The following is an 18,019-nucleotide window of genomic DNA, read 5'->3' on the forward strand; positions in this document are numbered from 1 at the left end:
TTTTCTGTATGCGACAAAGTCGTTTCATGTTCAACTAATCGAGTAGTGGTAGCAAGTTTCTCTTCACTCGAAAGAGTCGTTACTTTTGGAATATGTGTACTTGTTTCAAATTGTTCCGTGGTACTGTCGACATATTTAGTGGTTGTTTTGCCTTCAGTTGGCATGAATGAGCTTTGCTTTGTGGCAAATGCTCTTTCAGTAGGCGAAAAAGTCGTTTCACGACCAACGAATTGAGAAGTGGATGGAATAGCCTGACCAAATTCTGTCGTTACTTTATGTGTAACAGAGCTAGTTTCAAATTGAGTGGTTGTTTTGGCATATTCAGTCGTTGTTCCACTCTCAGTAGGACTGAATGAGCTTCGTTCAGTACCAAAAGATTTTTCTGTTGGTAGTAAAGTCGTTTCATGATCGACAAATTGAGTGGTCGAAGGAATCGTATCCTCCCTTTGAAGAGTGCTAGTTTTCATTTGCTCAGTGGTTCTATCGAAATATTTGGTTGTTCTACCACCTTCGATTGCATCAAATGAAGTAATTTCAGTAACAAATGCCTTTTCGGTCGGCATTAAAGTGGTTCCACGGTCTATGAATGGCGTGGTCGAAGGAACTTTCCCATCGCCAACAAGTGTAGTTACTTTAGGAGAGAAACTACTCGTCGAGAACTGTTCAGTGGTTGTATCAAAGTATTTTGTTGTTTGCTCGGGTATTGTCGAAGTATCGCCCGGCTTTTGTGTATAATCTGGATTTATTTGAGTTGTAGTGTAATACATTGGTTTTTCAGTTTTGGTTGTAAAATTTTTCTGAGCAAATTCCATTTCAGTGAGTTCTTTTCGATCGTATCTAGTCGATTTTGTGTCATTCGAAACGGTTGTTTCTTCAGTCACATAAGATTCGGTGGTTTCAGTCTTTGGAGCGTCCGTATGTGCAAAAATACCAGTCATTGAAGTGCGACCCTCAACATCTGGATATTTTGTAACTTTTTCATTAAACGAATTAATCGTTGTCGTCGTTAAATCATCTTGTATCGTACTACCAGTTCGAATATAAACGAATGGTATTTCTGTGGTTTTAAAACTTCGATCATCTAATTCGATGGGTTTTGATACATGCTCGGGTATAATGGGATAACATTTTTCGAAAGCGTCACCAGTGTAATTGGCCGGACATTGGCATATAATTAGATGCATTTGAATGATGCATTGGGCACTTTCACCACACACTTTTCCTGATTGACACGCGTCTACACATTGGTTCTTGACACATTGCAAATTCTCTTTGCAATCCTGATGCTTTGTACAATTGTCGATCTGCGCATTACCGACGTCTGCTGCTATATTCACATTATTTTATACGTTAATTAAATTATTATATGGTTTTCTTTTTGTTTCGTGTATAATATTTACAAATTTGTATATACAGACAAAAAAAATATGGAAAAAAATTAATAAATCGCTAATTGTTTTTAAAAACAGAGAGAAGAGAGTTTGTATAGTGCAAAAGATTGAGTGAGAAGAAACTGTTGTGTTTTTTTTCGTTTGGTAAAAGTGAGGGCATTTACATGTGTTTAGGTGGGTTTTTTAAAAGGAAAAAGAGAGATCACGCTATATCCTTTTCTGTACAAAAATACATTCATCGCGATACTAAAATTTAATGAAGCGAGCATTTTTCGTGCGGAGAGCAAAAAAATTAGGATTTGCCTCTAAAACAATGTGCGAAAAAATAGCGTTCTGACCCTAAAATAAATCATATCAAAGGCATAATCAATATACATTTCGGTGACAAAACAAATCAGAAGAGCATTATAATAGAGAGTTTTTTTTAGATCAAAACAAATTGATTAATATTGTTGTTGTTTTTTGTTGAAATAAAAGTTGATTAAACGGAATGTTAGAAATTGTTGGTTAGAACATGCCGTAGCTGAGATTAGATTGGAATAAGTTTGTTTTGAATAAGTAAGGTGAGTAAATTAGGCGTAAATAAAAAAAAATATTTGGTGAGCTCGAGCGTGTGTGAATGTTTTCAGTTTTGGTTTTTTTTTTAAATATAATTTTGTTTTGTATTTTTGTTGGAGAGGATTTCGATTTGTTACTATAAGAGGTCATCGTGAGATATGTATGTGTGATATTGTTTTGTTGTTTTGTCGATGATTTAACGTGTTTAGTGTTTGATTTTTGTTCGTTGGTATTTTGAGTACCAGAAAAAAAGATTCAGTCAGAACAGGACTTGTAATTGGCCGTCGATTTATGTTCGGTTTTAGGCAGTGTTTTATGAGGCATTTTTGGCCACCTTAACGTGTTATATTCCTGTTGGATGGCGTTGACGAGGAAGAGATAGAGGAACTAAAATGCTAAAATCATCGTCGTTTAATTTCGAAAGTGTGGTAAGACGAGAGAGACAGACAGACAAAGAAAGAGAACAAAAGAGAGAAGGGGAGACAGAGAGATTACAGATTGCTTCAAAAATAACCGAAGTATTTGTTGTGTGTGTGAGAGAGAAAAGACAGAGACAGATAGTGATATACGGAAGACTTTGTGTGTCAAAATAAAATAAAGAAATTGGGAAAATTCGAAGAATGAGAGAGAAAAGTTCATTATTATAGCCAAATAATGAGTAAACCGTTCGAGTTCAAGTGCCTAGATGCATCTAAGCATTGGACCTTTGAAGTTGAGTATCGTTTGTCTTTTTTTTTTTTTGATTATTTGTTTTGAAGGGGGTGATTTTTGGTTTGAGTTTTTTTTTTGGTTTTGGTTTTTTTGTTGCGTAAAGTGTTTTTTACCTTTTTGGCATCCTGTTTTTGAGTCAGCCACAAATCCTGGTGGACAGAATTTGCAAATGGGTTTATGATCTTCCACAAAGCAAGGTGAGTTAGCAGCGCATGAGGCGTGATCGCATGGATTAACACATTGATAGTTTCGGCAAGCCAAACCGGCCGGACAACCGCTGTCTCTTAAGCATATCGATACGGATGGGCTACAATCTTTCATGCAAATGCAAACGGGTTTATGATCCTGCACCTGACACGATTTTTCGGCTGGACATGGTGCACCGCGTGAATTGTGTACAACACACGGGCTTTGACATTTCAAATCAATGCATGCCATATTCGAGGCACATTCATCGTCTCGGGAACACTCACGTTTATCTGGTGCACATATCAATTCTCCATATTCATTTACAACGAAACCCGATTTGCACACGCATACCGGTCGATGGCGTCGTGCTTCACACTTTTTATTCGGTTCACATGCGAATGTCGAACTTTCACACGGATCAACGCATTGTCCAAGTCGATTACATGACAATGATTCATGACAGTCAGCGTCTGTATTGCACAACGTTCCAATGTCATTCGGTCGGGGTGAAGTATATTGGCATTGTGGATCCGGTTTGCATTCGACGTTCGCTCGCCCGATGTAGCAGCTCGGACACGAGCACCGTGGACGATGTAACACCGTTTTGCACAGTGCATTTATTCCGCATGCTTCCCGCAACGCACATGGATCCGCGCATACATTATTCAAACATGCTTTTTCATTGGGGCAATCTAAATCACTGGTACATTCATTGTCTAAAAGTCCAGAAGCGTTGATTTGTTTTGTTTTATTTATTTGGTTTTTGTTCAATGCCAGGGAACGTATATTTTTTTAAAAAATTATATTGTTTTTTGTTTTGAGTAAAAGCGATCAAGGCGGAAATTGGAATCGGATTTTGAATGAATGTTGCCGAAAAAATATGGATTTGATATCCATCCAATCAAATGGAAAAAAAAAAATAAACAAAAATTTGGTGAAAAAAAATGAGCAGCGAAAAAATAAAATAAAAACAAGATATGGGAAACCTTAACATCCTAAGCTTGATCGTTTTTGTTTTCATTTTGATAAAATCACGACATCCTCAAAATGCTTGTACATGCCTGTCTGAATTTTGTTTGAATTACTTTGAACACAATCAAATAAAAAAAAAGTGATTTGAGAACTGCGAAAGGGATTCATTTCTCACAAATTCGTTACACGAACACATCCAACACAAACGCTCTGCCCGGGAATCTACGTATGAAAAGTTCGCCGAAACTCAAAGAGTAAAGAAGACAGAAGAATGAAGTGAATGACAGCAAGAGAGTGACAGAGAGTGGAGAAGATATGAGAGGCGAAGACAGAGAGAGAATACAGAGATTTCAGAAATAGATGGTAAGCTTAAAATCTAGACGAGAAAAATCGAGCTTTTCACGTATTCCTACAAAAAGGTTCTGACAGACTCTATCAGCAACAACTCGTGAATGGCGCTGCTTCGGCTACGGTTTTCTATGATTTTTTTTTCTTCATTTTATTTAAGGTCTTTTTGCATCGAGCAAATAACATGTTAGATTTTTTTTGTGGGGGGGGGGAATGGAAAAAAGGGAAGAAGGTATACAAAAAACGTATTTACAACTTAAAAGTTACCGAAAATAAAACAAACTAAATAAATAGAAAAAAGAACTGAATCTATAGAATGAAACAAATGGCAAGCAATTATTTTCAAATGGTTAAAAATTCCAAGATGCTTTTTGAAAAGAAATTTTTTTCTGATTTTTTTTTTTTATATACGCAAAGGAAATCAAATTCAGAGCAGAAAAAATGCGTTAGGCAAAAAAATGCAAACACACTTAAAAAATATTGGAAAAAAACAAACAAACCAAAAAAATGCTTAAGAAAAAAATAAATAAATGCCACGAAGTTGAATCCAAAAATAAAACAAAGGAGGCAAAAAAAACTTAGGCAAACAAACAAATCCCCGAGCCATTAAAATGTGCAAGCGACTGTGAGAATTATCCCATCCACAGTGCCCAATTCTAACGATTTATTTGAACTTATGTTTAGAAAAAAAACCGTTTTTCGTTTTTAAATATTAATTCACTGGCAAACACAAATCAGTTATGTACAATTTTTGAGTTGATGTTTTGAATTGACTAGATATAAAACAAACAATGGAAGGAAAAAAAATATCCAAAGTAGAAGAGAGTTAAAACCAGGCAACGAGAAAGGAAAATAATGTAGCTGTGTTGAGGCAAAGGAATCTGCTTAGCACCTAAACGGATCTCTTTTCATTTATTCGATCGTTTTTTCGCATCAAACATGATTCTTCTCAGATTTTCATTTTCGATAAGAAGCCGATGTACACACAAACTGTTTTGTTTTGGTAGCGAGAGAAAGAGAGATGAAATATGAAGTAATTAGAAATAAAAATGGTGTATGTATAACAAGAGTATTGTCGGTTCGTGTGTATTTTACAAGCAAATGATGAAATGGTGAACTTCGAGAGAAACGCTTTGCAATTGCGAGAGGGGAGCGTGAATAAAATGCTTGTCATTTGCTGTTTCTTGGTGTTGTTGTGTAAATATGTATGTGTATAGGAACAATTTGTTGTGATATGATACAAAAATGTAGCGGACGTATTTCTTCTCTCTCTTTCGGTTCTCATCCACAAAAAAAAATTGGATGCATAAAATTTTACATAAAAAAACTTAAATTGGTGTTAAAAACACACAAAACGTACAAAAACATTTATGTACACTAATTTGTAAAAAAATGGCCTAAAATATTTTACATTAAAAAAACAAACAAATAAAATTGACTAGCAATAAGAAAAAAAATTCTTCTTCGGAACAACTGACATTTTTTTTCGTGCTGTACAGGAGACAAATAATTACACAAAAACAATGGGTTTTTCTTCGAACTAAAAAAACAGATCATTTTTCTTACAACGACAAACACAAAAATGACGTAAAACACGTTTTTCTCTTCTCTTTTTTCTACCAAATCCTAGTTTACGTCCTTGCTATTCGTATTTCAAAACGAACAAAACAACAATCGACAATTATTTCGATTATTATCAGTTAGCAAATTGGTTAATCTAACTAAAACGATCAACAACTAGAAAAACAATTAATTTCGATTTAAAAAAATGTGTTTTGAACAATGTTTGTTGGTCGAATGTTGAATAAAATGGGGTGTAAATATGTAACCAGCTTTCGCTAGCCTTCAACCCCAACAGCTTTCGGTCAGTCGTTTTTTTTAATGACTAAGTTAGACAAATTCGGTTTAATTTTTTTTTTTAACAAAACGTGGGAATCGATGGACATGAAAATTCATTTGTCTACGACTCTAAATGTATGTGTGTGTTTATGAAACACGCATTAGTTTTTCTGTTTTGACGACGCAACAAGTTATTTGGAACTGTTTGTGAATTGGTTTTAAATTAGCATTGTTGTACATCTCGGTCGCAAGGGGGAGGGAAAAGGATCATTTAGTGGTTTCGTTTGAATCGCATTAACCAGGTTTTATTCGTCGCATAGCCAATGCGTTCCAAACAAATTCAAAGTAGCAAGATAGAAACATTGAAAGCACATACCTTGTCTGCATACATATTGTGAACCTTCACGAACACATTCACCGTTCAAGCAACCGTTGTGAAGACAATCGCTTACTTCTCGCAATGGTGTGCCTGGAATTGATTTAGAATTAGTTGGATGCATGGTTTTTCAATTCAAATAAAAAATCAGTCATAAAATTGAATCCAAATCGAAAAAAGAACTTTTACATTCATTATATGGGTCTCCGCTTGGATAAAGTGGTGGACAATAGCATTCCGCTGCGTTTTGGTTGATAACACGGCAAGCTGCATTTCGTCCGCAAGTGTGACCGGCACAATCATTCTTCCATTCACCGCCACATAAGCAGCCCTTGTGCGGATCACCATCGCATTCTGGTGCGCAAGAGCATTCATAGCCGCCATTTACATCGCGGCATCTTGTATTCGCGCCGCATGGGTTTCTTGCACATGCATTCGTTTCGAATGAGCATTCAATAGCTGGCTGGCCAAAGTGTCCCGGTGGACATGAGCATTGTTTTTGTCGGTTAACGACGCGGCATTGTGCATTCACACCACAAGCGCCGGCCTGCAAACATGGATTTTTGCATGAGCCAGCCTCACATCGTTTATCAATTTCACAATCGCTGTCAACGGAACATTCTGATCGTGTGCATCCTTGTGTTGGTTCACCTCTGAATCCATCTGGGCACAAGCAAACCACACGATGTTCTGAAACTCGACAAATGGCATTCTCTCCGCAAGTATCGTCCAATGAACATGGATCCAAGCACTGGCCATTTATACACGATCTATCGCCTGAGCAATCTAAATTATTTCGGCAGCCAGCAATGCAAGCTCCATCCTGACACAATTGTCCTTCCATACAGTTGCCTGGATTACATCTGCTGCGGCATTTTCCGGTCGCACAAATTTGACCGCACGAGCATTGCGAGTCAGTTGAACAGCTCTCAGCGCAGTATTGTCCCGATTCATCGCATTGGCAGAATGAATTGCATCGTTGCAATGGCAAATTACATCCGGTGAATGGATTCCCGAGGAAACCATTCGGGCAACTGCATTGCACAACATGATTGATGACCAAACACTCGGCACACTGTCCGCATTGTGTTGTTGTTTTGCATGGATCTTGACACTTGTTGTTGATGCAAGCTTCCGATCCCGAGCAGCTCAAATCATTTCGGCAACCAATTTGACACAATCGATTCTCGCAAATTTGACCATTTCCACATGAGGCGTCGCTGTTGCAAATCGATCGACACGTTCCGCGCACGCATCGTTCGTCGGCCAAACAATTTTGATCGTTGTTACAGTTTGCTTGGCAAACATTTCCGAAGCATGAATGATTTGGTGGGCATTCGTTGTGATTTGAACATGATGTCGGAGCATATTTGCAACCGATTACTGGATTTCCGACCAAGTAATCTGGGCAAATGCATGATTTCACGTGATTTTGAACGATACAGTTGGCATTTGATCCACAAGCCGTTGGTTCGAGGCATGGATCAATGCATTTTTGACCGACACAAGCTAAATTGCCTTGGCAGTGAGCATCTGATCGACATCCAGCCGAGCAAATAAAGTCTTGACACACTTCTCCATGACGACAGTCATCATCTCGTCGGCACAGTGGTTTGCATACGCCACTCTCACAACGTTCATTGCTGTAACATTCACGATCGCTGGAGCAACGAGCTTTACACTCGCCTTGAATACACAATAGACCATCTTGGCAATTTCGACTTGAGCTACATGGTGTGGCAGGCGAACGAACACATCCAATCTTGGCCGTTGGACTTGGTACTAGACCATTCAAACAAGCGCATTGTGCACGATGATTGAATACGGTGCATCCAGCATTCGGCCCACATGGTGATAAATTACATGGATTGGTGCATGTGTTATTCAAACAGCTTTCAGTTGAAGTACAATCTTCGTCCGAACGACAAGCGTAGATACAACGGTTATTCAAGCAAATATGACCCAAGAAACAATCATTATCCACACGACATGTCACTGGAATTTGAAATGAAGCATTTATTTTATTAAATTTATAATTTAAATTAAAAGAGCTTCAAATAATCAAGATGAAAACTTTGGACAATTAGAAAAAAAAAATCCTGAATAAATTTTCTTCCTAGATAAAATGAAAATTCGGTTCAAAATACAAACGAAAATTTCGTTTTTGCTACTTACGCATACAATTGCTTCCGATACATTTTTCGTTCAAAGCGCACACTTGATCTGATTCGCAACGTGGCAAGCACATTGAATCTCGGCAAGTGTTACCACCAATACAGTCCAAATTCGAGGTGCAGGAGACCGGAACTGTAGAAAAACACAAATATTAGTATCAAATTAAAAAAGATCGAAATTCGACATTCGACAATTCTACTCACTTCGCACGCACTCAACGGCGCTGTTTCCGGTAAAACCTGCTGGACAGACACATGATTTGTAGTGATTATTTGTTCGACAATCGGCATTCATTCCGCAAGCCTTTGGCAGTGAACAAGGATTGACGCATTGACTTTCCAAGCAAATTTCATCCAATCCGCACTCTTGGTCCAAGGCGCAAGCCGGTTTGCAGACTCCTCCGTTACAATAAGCGTTGGCTGGGCAATCCGTTGACGAGCTACATGGGACTGGCAATGGTCTGCATCCAACAATTGTATCGCTAGCCTCGCCTCCATAACCTGGTAAGCATTTACAGAAAGCAACATGATCGACCGGTAAACATTCCGAGTTCGGGCCGCAGCTAACATTTTCACAAACATCTCTGCATTTCGATTCGCTGTTCGATTGAATACACTCGGCACTTGCTGGGCAGTCGGCATTGCTTGTACATTCGAAAGCTAAGCGACAGCCCTCGTTGTATGGATCTCCAACGTATCCATTACCGCAAGCACAATGGAATGTTCCTTTGTTGTTTGAGCACTGTGCTCCCGGTCCGCATGGTGCATCACGACAATAATCAACGGCGTTACATTGTTCATATGGATTGCCACTGTAGCCCGGTTGACAATAGCAAACTGGTCGATGATCTTCAACGGTGCAAATTGCCTTTTCACCGCACGTTCTTCCACTCTGGCACGCCAATTTGCAGATATTCTTCTCACAGAATTGCTCTGATGAACAGTCAACATCCTTTTCACATTCGATTCGTCGGCATCCGCCTTGGCCATCGTCAACAAAGCCTGGTTTGCATGAGCACAAAGCGTCATGATTACGTGCGGTACATTCAGCATTTCGACCGCAAAGTACACGGCCTTCGCAAGCGTTCTTACATTCGGATCGACCGTACGAATCCACATAACAATATTCATGAGGCAAACATTCGTCATCGTGACGGCATCGAACTTCTTGTGTACAAATGTTGTTCTGACAGAATTGGAAGTCGGCACATGTGGTATTATCATGGCAAGTCGATTGACAAATGCCTTGCAAACATAGTTGATCGGTGATACATTCACGGTTCGATGTACAAATGGCTGAACAAACTCCGGCCGTGCAAATCGTTCCCGATGGACATTGATTGTCGGCGGAGCAATATTGGATTGGAACACAACCCAAAAGCGGATTACCCGTCGTTCCTGGTTGACATGAGCAAATTCCAACGTGATTTTCAACAGCACAATTCGAATGTTGACCACAAGCATTTGGAATCGAGCATGGATTAACGCATTTCGAATCCAAACATGATTTTGAATGTGGACAATCGGTGTTTTCACTACATTCAATCAATCGGCATTCAACGCTTGGATCGCCACGTGAGTTTGATGGGCATTTACAGAACGCATGATGTGCATTGACTGTGCATTGAGCATTTGAGCCACAAGCATTCGGTAAATCACATGGGTTTTTGCATCTTGAATTGATGCACGCGGCAGTGTCTGGACAGTCGGTATTGGTTAAACATTCTTCTGGATTTCGGCAACCAGTGTTAATTGGATCGCCAACTAAACCATCTGGACAAGTGCAAACAAAGCTACCCGGATAATTTTTGCACACTGCCGAACTGTGGCATGGTCGTTCAACACATTCGTCGATGTCTTCACATTTGCCGTTAAGTAGTACGTAGCCAGGAGGACATGAACAAGTTGCCTCATGACGGTCGACAACACACGTTCCTCGACCACAGTCAACATTATCGCATGGATCTGTTGAAAAAAAAGATGTTGAATGAATTTGTTGAAATGATTTCAATTTATTGGAAATAAATCAAGTTAAAGGTGAAAATAGTATTTTTGGAAGTGCATTTGAACACCATAAATAAATGGAAAAAAAGTATTTTTCTAATAAACTTAAGTCTATCGCTATTCGTTGTACACAGTTTTTTTTCTGGAGACATTGTATAGAAGAAGAAAATGCAAACTGGAACACATACTTTCGATAAATAGTGATTGCTGTGATAAAAATCCAAAAAGTTGTTTGTTATTTTGTATTGCTAACGCAAAAAATGAACGCAAACCTTTCGATCGTTCGAATTCTGGGACCTAAACAAGTGACTCATTTGCATTACAGATGCGATCTTATTGAAGAAAAAGTAGAAAACAAAATTATGTGTCATGCTTGTCACAATTTGAACACATTTTCTGAAATAGATTTCATTGCAACCTCATTCAAACTGATAAAAAGTGATGACAAATCTATATGTATACGAGTAAATAAAGCGACTTTTAGCAATATCAGTTTTTATATTTTCATGGGCGAATGCTGATGACTCATAATCCGGCTAGTATATAGAAATGGGAATCCAAAGTGAGTTGTGCGACAGTTGCCCTACGATGAAGTTCATAACATTGGCAAGTTCTCTATTATTGATTATTGGCATGGTGAGCCACACAGTCAAAAATAAATGTCCACATTTAGGCGGAATTTCGATTGGTAGAGGCACCCAGTCCTATATTTTGCCTAGCAAACGGAAATTCAGACGAAATATCGACTAGATTATAAGCGGAATTTCGCCTGTAGCTCAAGGTACTAGCAGAAATATCGGCTGAATGAGTCTTTAGCTGAAAAAACGCCCAGATGTAGACTTTTTTTTTTGCTGTGCATATTTCTGTTGCAGCTCCTACTGAACCATTTGATTGCAGTAAATTACCATCGAATAACATTAGATATGATAGCAAGTGGACTTGGGGGGTCTATCCCCATATACTGAATGAATTCATCTGCTAGCAACTGAGCGAAAAAAATTGAAAAATATTTGTATGAGTCGAAGCAATTTTGTACTCCTTGAATTTGTTTTTCTTTCTACAACCAAAGAAAAAACCATAAAGAAAACAAAAAATGTATGGACAGTGATAATAATAAATTCGATTCAAAAAGTGTATTTTGTTGTTGTTTTGAATTACGAAATTTCTTTTCATAGTCGATTCGAAAAAAGATTTCTTTTTTCTGATACTTTCAGTTTCTATCACCGTATTCAATGCAGATAATCAATTTTAGTTGTATTTCTATCATTTCTTTATAGTGTGTATTCTCAACGAATATAAATGAACTTTGATTCAACGAAAACACAAATCAATGGAAAAGTTTTAAAAAAATGAAACAAAAGTACTCACTTTGACATTTGTTAATTTGTGGATTACAATATTTGTTTTGGCTGCATTCTTCGCTGCTGATACATTCGACTCGGAAACAACCGGTGACCTTATCGGTTGGATCTCCCAAATGGCCCGGTGGACATTGGCAGAATGCTTTATGTTCGCTGCCCTGACAAATTGCATTGCGACCACATTCGGCGATGCCGCATGGTTCTGTGCATTTTCCTTCGAAACATGCCAAATTCTTGGCACAGTCTTCATTTCGTGCGCATTGATTTGGAAGTAAGCAACCAGGTTCTGTGTATGGATCGCCAACGGTTTGTTCTGGGCACACACATCTGAATGATCCTGGTGTATTTTCGCAAATAGCGCTCTTGTGACAAACCTGATCGGTGCACTCATCAATATCAGAGCATCCGAATGGTGTTCCAATGAAACCGCGACCGCATTTACATTTTCCACTTGCGCAAACCTGTGTTGGTGGGCAATCAGCTTCGCTTTGGCAACCCGATTGACATGTTCCACGTTCGTTACAAATTTCACCGGGCAAACAATTGTTATTTGTGTAGCAAACCTTCGCGCAAACATTATTATCACACCTCTCGCCGATGGCGCATGCAACTGATTCGCTGCATGGCACTTGACAGTAGTTTCCGATGCACATGTGACCGTTCGGGCATCGGCTCGTCGAAACACAAGTCGATGGAACTCGAACACATCCTTGTTCTGGCGTTGGATTTCCATCGAATCCGGCGGGGCATTCGCATTTGGCTGCATGATTTTCGATTTTGCACAAGGCATTCGGTCCACAAATGTTACTCTCGCATGAATTTTGACAGTTATTGTTGTTGCAAGACAAATTTGAAGCGCAATCGTTGTTGCTTCGGCATCCAATCGAGCAAACACCTTGTTTACATGCTTGACCCTCTGGACATTGGTTGTGACTCGAGCATTTGATCATGCATCGATTGTTCGAACAATATTCACCATCAGCGCAATCGTTCTGATTTCTGCAAGCAACTGTACACTGACCATTGCTGCAAATTCCACTGCCGCAGTCATAATCCTTATTACAAGCTAATGTATCGCGATAACAACCGTCTTTAGCATCACCGGAAACGAATCTAAATCGGCTCGGGCATGCACAAACTGCTTCACCGTTTTTGATGGTGCAAATCATATTTGGTCCACACAAACCGTGGCATTTATCGACACAGCGACCGCTGACGCATTTAGCGCTGTTTGGACAATCGGTATCGCCATGTGGACATTGACCAATTGGGAAGCATCCCGTTGAATCTGGGTAACCGGTATAACCTTGTTGGCATTTACAAATTGCTTGACCAGTTGATGATATCTCACAAATGGATGATTCTGCACAGTGTGAGCATGCATCAGCCAATTTACAGCCAACTTCTGGAATCGGATCACCACGGAAGCCAGGCGGACATTGACAGACGGCATTTTGGTTTTCGGCAATACAAATTGCATTTTCTCCACATGCTGATTCATCACAGACATTGTAGCAAGTGTGAGTCAATCGATTGCACAATTGTGTCGGTGGACAATCGATATTGTATACACATGGAACGCTCGTACAACCGGCTGTCATGTTATATGGATCTCCAGTCCAAGGACCTGTTGGGCATTGGCACTTGGCAATGTGATTGTTTGACACACAAATTGCTTGTGGACCACAGTGCACATCTTCACAGACTGATCGACATTCCATCACACCAGTTCGTTCGTTCTTTTTACATTTTTCATTTTCTGAGCATTCAGCGCTTGTTGAACATTGGTTTGCTTGTACCAATCGACATCCGCTTCGATCTCTTGGATTGCCGTGGTATCCAGGCAAACATTGACATTCACTAAAGGGGCAGAAAATATGTTTTTTTTTTTGTTAGATAAAATTTTGGTAGTAAACTGGTTTCCAAGTTCTTGAACGAAATACTTTAAAAACTAATGCTATTTCTACGAAAAAAAAGAATCTACATACCCTTGATGATTGGTAGCCACACAAACTGAATTAGCTGGACATTGGAATTTATCACAAATTGATGTACATTTCAGAATGCCAAGTGCGTCTGGTTGGCATGCAGCCACCGGATGACAGTCATTGTTTGATGCACAATCTGGGATCGATGGTTTTTCGCACATTGAACTGGCTGGATTCCAGGCATAAGTCGGCCGACAATGACAAGCTGGATTCGAATTTGCATCCAATCGGCATTCTTCATTCAAACCACACGCCACTGATGCGCATGGATTGATACATTCCTTATATCCATTTGTTCCAACAATACAAATTTGCCCTTGTGCACACTCGCCATTGCCTTCGCATGCATTTTGTCTGATTTCATCTTTAAGCTTTGTACAACCCGAGTTGAAATCATTTGGATTGCCGATGAAACCATCGCTACAGATACAAGTTGATCGATGATTGCTCGAAACACATGACGCATTTGGACCGCATGAGAATTTACTGCATGCATCGACGCAATTTCGAACGCCACGACCAAATTGGAAGCAAATTTCGGTGCTCTTACAATCCTGATCAATTTCGCACTGGCCTCGCAAATAACAACCTTTGCTCAAATCATTTCCATCCCCAATGTAACCCAATGGACAGACACATTTACCAAGCGAGCAAGCAGCTCTTGGGCCGCACGATACTCCTTCACACAAATTCAAACAACGACCACCTTCGCATCGATATCCAGGTGGGCAAGCAACGGTTTTGCTGCATACACAGTGATTTGGATCGTCGCATTCGGCATCTTCTTGGATTGGTGAACACATTTCGTATGGATTTCCGAAGAATCCACGTTTGCATGTGCAAACATAGCTGCCGGCAGTATTAATACAAATTGAGTTCGTTCCACAAAGATTCTCCAAACATTCGTCGATGTCGCGACACTCAACAAATGGATTTCCGGTAAAACCAATCGGGCAAACACAATCAACGCGTCCGTTTAGTTGGCGACATTCGGCTCCAACGCCACATTTGGTGTTGGCACATGTATTTGGACCGACTGGGCCACAAATGTCATATGGATTTCCGACAGTATTTGGATTACACACACATTCATTCGAAATAAGTCCGTAGCGGCAGTGAGCATTTTGACCACATTCCGGTTGACAGTCTGGGTTTTTGATCGCTGTTTTTTATAAGAAAAATTGATTTTGATTAGAATGTATTTTCTTTTGTCATTATTTTGTTCCGGCTACTTACGTGGCATACACAGATAATCTGGATTTCCAGCAAAGTTTGGTTCACAAATACATTTTCCAGTTGATGGTTCGCATGTAGCACCAACTCCACAAACAACATTGTCACAACGATGTTTGCAACGGCCACCAATGCACACTTGATTATTGGCACATGGATGGCTGGCTGAACACTGATCCGTTACGCAAACACCACCGGGGAATGGATTTCCTTAGTTTCAAGGGTGAAAAAAGGAGAGGTTAGTAAAAATACGTGGTGGTATCGGGCTACAAATTGTCTTTATGAAATCAATGGAAAGGATAATCAATGCAAAACGATTGTAAGTAAAAGATTGTAAGTAGAGTATTCAAGTACCAGTCAATCCAGTTGGGCATTTACATGTTGGACCATCGCGAGTTACAATACAAACAGCTCCTTGACCGCAGAAATAGTCATTACATTCTGTGGATGGAAGACATTGGAATATTAGATTTTTCTTTAATGATTTTTGATCTGAATTTTAAAAGTCGAACATTTTAACTCGAATTATTTTAAAAATTCGAGAAATGCAATATTTGAAGCACGAATACGGAGCAAAAGAAGAATGTAAAGAAATACTCACGTGAAACACATTCCCCGCTTTCGTTTTCTTCAAAACCGACGCGGCATCGACACCATGCAGCGTGATTTTCCGGTTCACAATATGCATTTTGGCCACAGAGTAAGCTCTTGCATGGGCTAATGCAAGTACCTTGCACACAAGCCAATGTATCAGCACAATCGCTGTTGGCTTGGCACCTGCTTGACAATTTACCCGAAACGCATCCTTCTTTGTACGGATCACCGGTCATTCCATTTGGACAAATGCATTTGTATCCTCCCTTTTGATTGACGCATTGTGCACCATAGGCACATGGATTGCCGTATGTTGAACATTCTAGAAGAAAAAGAAATATTTTCAATGAGTTGAATCAAACGATTGAATTTTATTGAATATTTCAAATTTCGTGATTCGACTAATTGGGAAAGAATTCTTTCTTCGAGAGAAATCTTTTTTACACCAGTTAATTTCAGTTCAATCGAAAAGGAAATTTCAACTACTTACCATTTTCATCGAAGCATCCCTGCAATGGGTCTCCTTTGAAACCGGCTTCGCACATACATTGTGGTGGATCGGTTGGTGTACACTTGGCATTGATTCCGCAAGCATACCGTTCGCATGGATTTTTACATTTGTTACCGTCGCTGGTATCCAAAAAGAATGGCGGTGGGCAAATACATTCTCCTGGTTGAACACATTTCTCATTTGTTCCACATTCTCTGTCTGAAGCGCATCGTCTTTGTGGGGCAGAGCATTGACCATGATAGGGATCTCCACCGTATCCTGGTTGGCATAAGCATTCATATGATCCAGGTCGATTAACGCATTCGGCTCCAAAGCCGCAGAAATGTCGGTTTTCAGTACATTCGTCCACATCAACGCAACTGCCATCGGATTGTGTGCGATAACCTTTCGGGCAAGCACAGTAGCTAACGCCACCAGCAATTGTGATACATTCAGCTCCCGGTGGGCATTGACTACCATCTTGACAGCCAGACAAAATACAATTTCCGCCGACGAATTTGTACGGAGCTTTGCATTGGCATTCAACACTGTTGCATTCTTCGCACAGATGGTATGGATTTCCGAAGAAATTTGGCGGGCAGAAACATTCAAAACTTCCTGGCAAATTCTTACACAACGAATTCATTCCACATACTGGTCGCACACTATTGGCACATTCATCAATATCCAGGCATCTGCCGGTGCTGTTGTCTCGTGTAAATCCTTGTCGACAAACGCACACATTCTTTCCAAGGAAAGCGTCAAACACACAGTTTTCCTCTTTGCCACATGGATGCTCTTCGTCGCAAGTCAAAACTTGAATGTTTGCTCGTGCACAGTCTCCATTGAATGGATCACCTAATAATTGAAAAAAAACCTTAGGTTGTAGTGTATGTAGCAATGTTTTTCCGAATTCAAGAACAAACAGATTTTTGAACCAATTTTAGGCAGCAATTAAACAAAGCTAGATAATAAATGGACTCATATCCTTTGTTTAGCATTTTTATTTATGGCTTTTAATTTTGCGCTCGTGGAAAGGACAAGCGCGTTGTTGACATTTGAACAGCTGAAATTTACTCATCCAAAACGTGTCACTTTTCTTCAATCAACGAACAAGCAGAAAAAGTTTGCCACAAAAATGAACCAAAATCGTCGCGCAATCGTTTCGTTTTTCCTATTTGAATTGCTAGAAAAGTATTTTCAACTTAAATATATTCTTCATTGTTCCGTACATGCACTTATTGGCCTTTATTTACTTTTGCATTGGAGACGAGTTCCGTAGTGAATCGATCATTAAAAATTTATGTGGCACATTTTATATTCACTAAGAGCCCTTGATGGCCATTGCAGGCACTTTGGCCTGGCCTTAAGGGAAAAATTGAATCGTCACGCCAATAAACAGCACCGTTTTGAAGTAGCTCATCTGAGATGCCTGTGCATTCCATCCTTTGCTCGTTCAATCGCCCGTTCGTTCGTTCGTCTTTATGAATGGCGAACTTCAGTCGAACGCTGTTCGTTCAGCATTCATCGTGAATATTCGTTCAGCATTCAGATGAAATAAGCAATCAATTCGTTCGAATTGGGATAATTCAAATTCCGCAGCGTATTTTTTTTCGTTCATTCGTTTGTTGAAAAGTCTACTTTGCACTTGTTTGGAATTGAAATGTCTTATTCAAAAGCAAAAACCCACTTCAATACCACCGAATGCGAATTGTTTGTCAGAGAAAACTTTAAAATTTAATTGAATTTTGATCTAGGTTTTTCTTTCCGCCTGTGAGCCGAACGTTTTTA

The 18,019-nt window shown here is 39.5% G+C and overlaps 1 protein-coding gene across 2 annotated transcripts in view; it reads right to left on the reverse strand.

Moving 5' to 3' along the window:
- Positions 1-18,019, reverse strand: part of LOC129569614 (uncharacterized) — a 154,062-nt gene that overhangs the window by 75,166 nt on the left and 60,877 nt on the right. Inside the window, exons 11-21 of one of the 2 annotated variants that reach the window (XM_055448651.1) lie at positions 16,229-17,086; positions 15,746-16,060; positions 15,499-15,585; positions 15,148-15,354; positions 13,912-15,073; positions 11,931-13,783; positions 8,763-10,523; positions 8,560-8,691; positions 6,574-8,379; positions 6,385-6,477; positions 2,774-3,565 (exon numbers count right to left, since the gene is read on the reverse strand). In XM_055448651.1, coding sequence (XP_055304626.1) covers positions 2,774-3,565; positions 6,385-6,477; positions 6,574-8,379; positions 8,560-8,691; positions 8,763-10,523; positions 11,931-13,783; positions 13,912-15,073; positions 15,148-15,354; positions 15,499-15,585; positions 15,746-16,060; positions 16,229-17,086 — 9,066 coding nt within the window. The remainder of the gene's footprint in view (positions 1-2,773; positions 3,566-6,384; positions 6,478-6,573; positions 8,380-8,559; positions 8,692-8,762; positions 10,524-11,930; positions 13,784-13,911; positions 15,074-15,147; positions 15,355-15,498; positions 15,586-15,745; positions 16,061-16,228; positions 17,087-18,019) is intronic. The other variant, XM_055448652.1, reaches the window with a different exon arrangement.

Source organism: Sitodiplosis mosellana, unplaced genomic scaffold (assembly GCF_009176505.1).
Source record: "Sitodiplosis mosellana isolate CC-2019 unplaced genomic scaffold, AAFC_SMos_1.0 Smas_scaffold_38, whole genome shotgun sequence".
NCBI classification, from domain to species: Eukaryota; Metazoa; Arthropoda; class Insecta; order Diptera; family Cecidomyiidae; genus Sitodiplosis; species Sitodiplosis mosellana.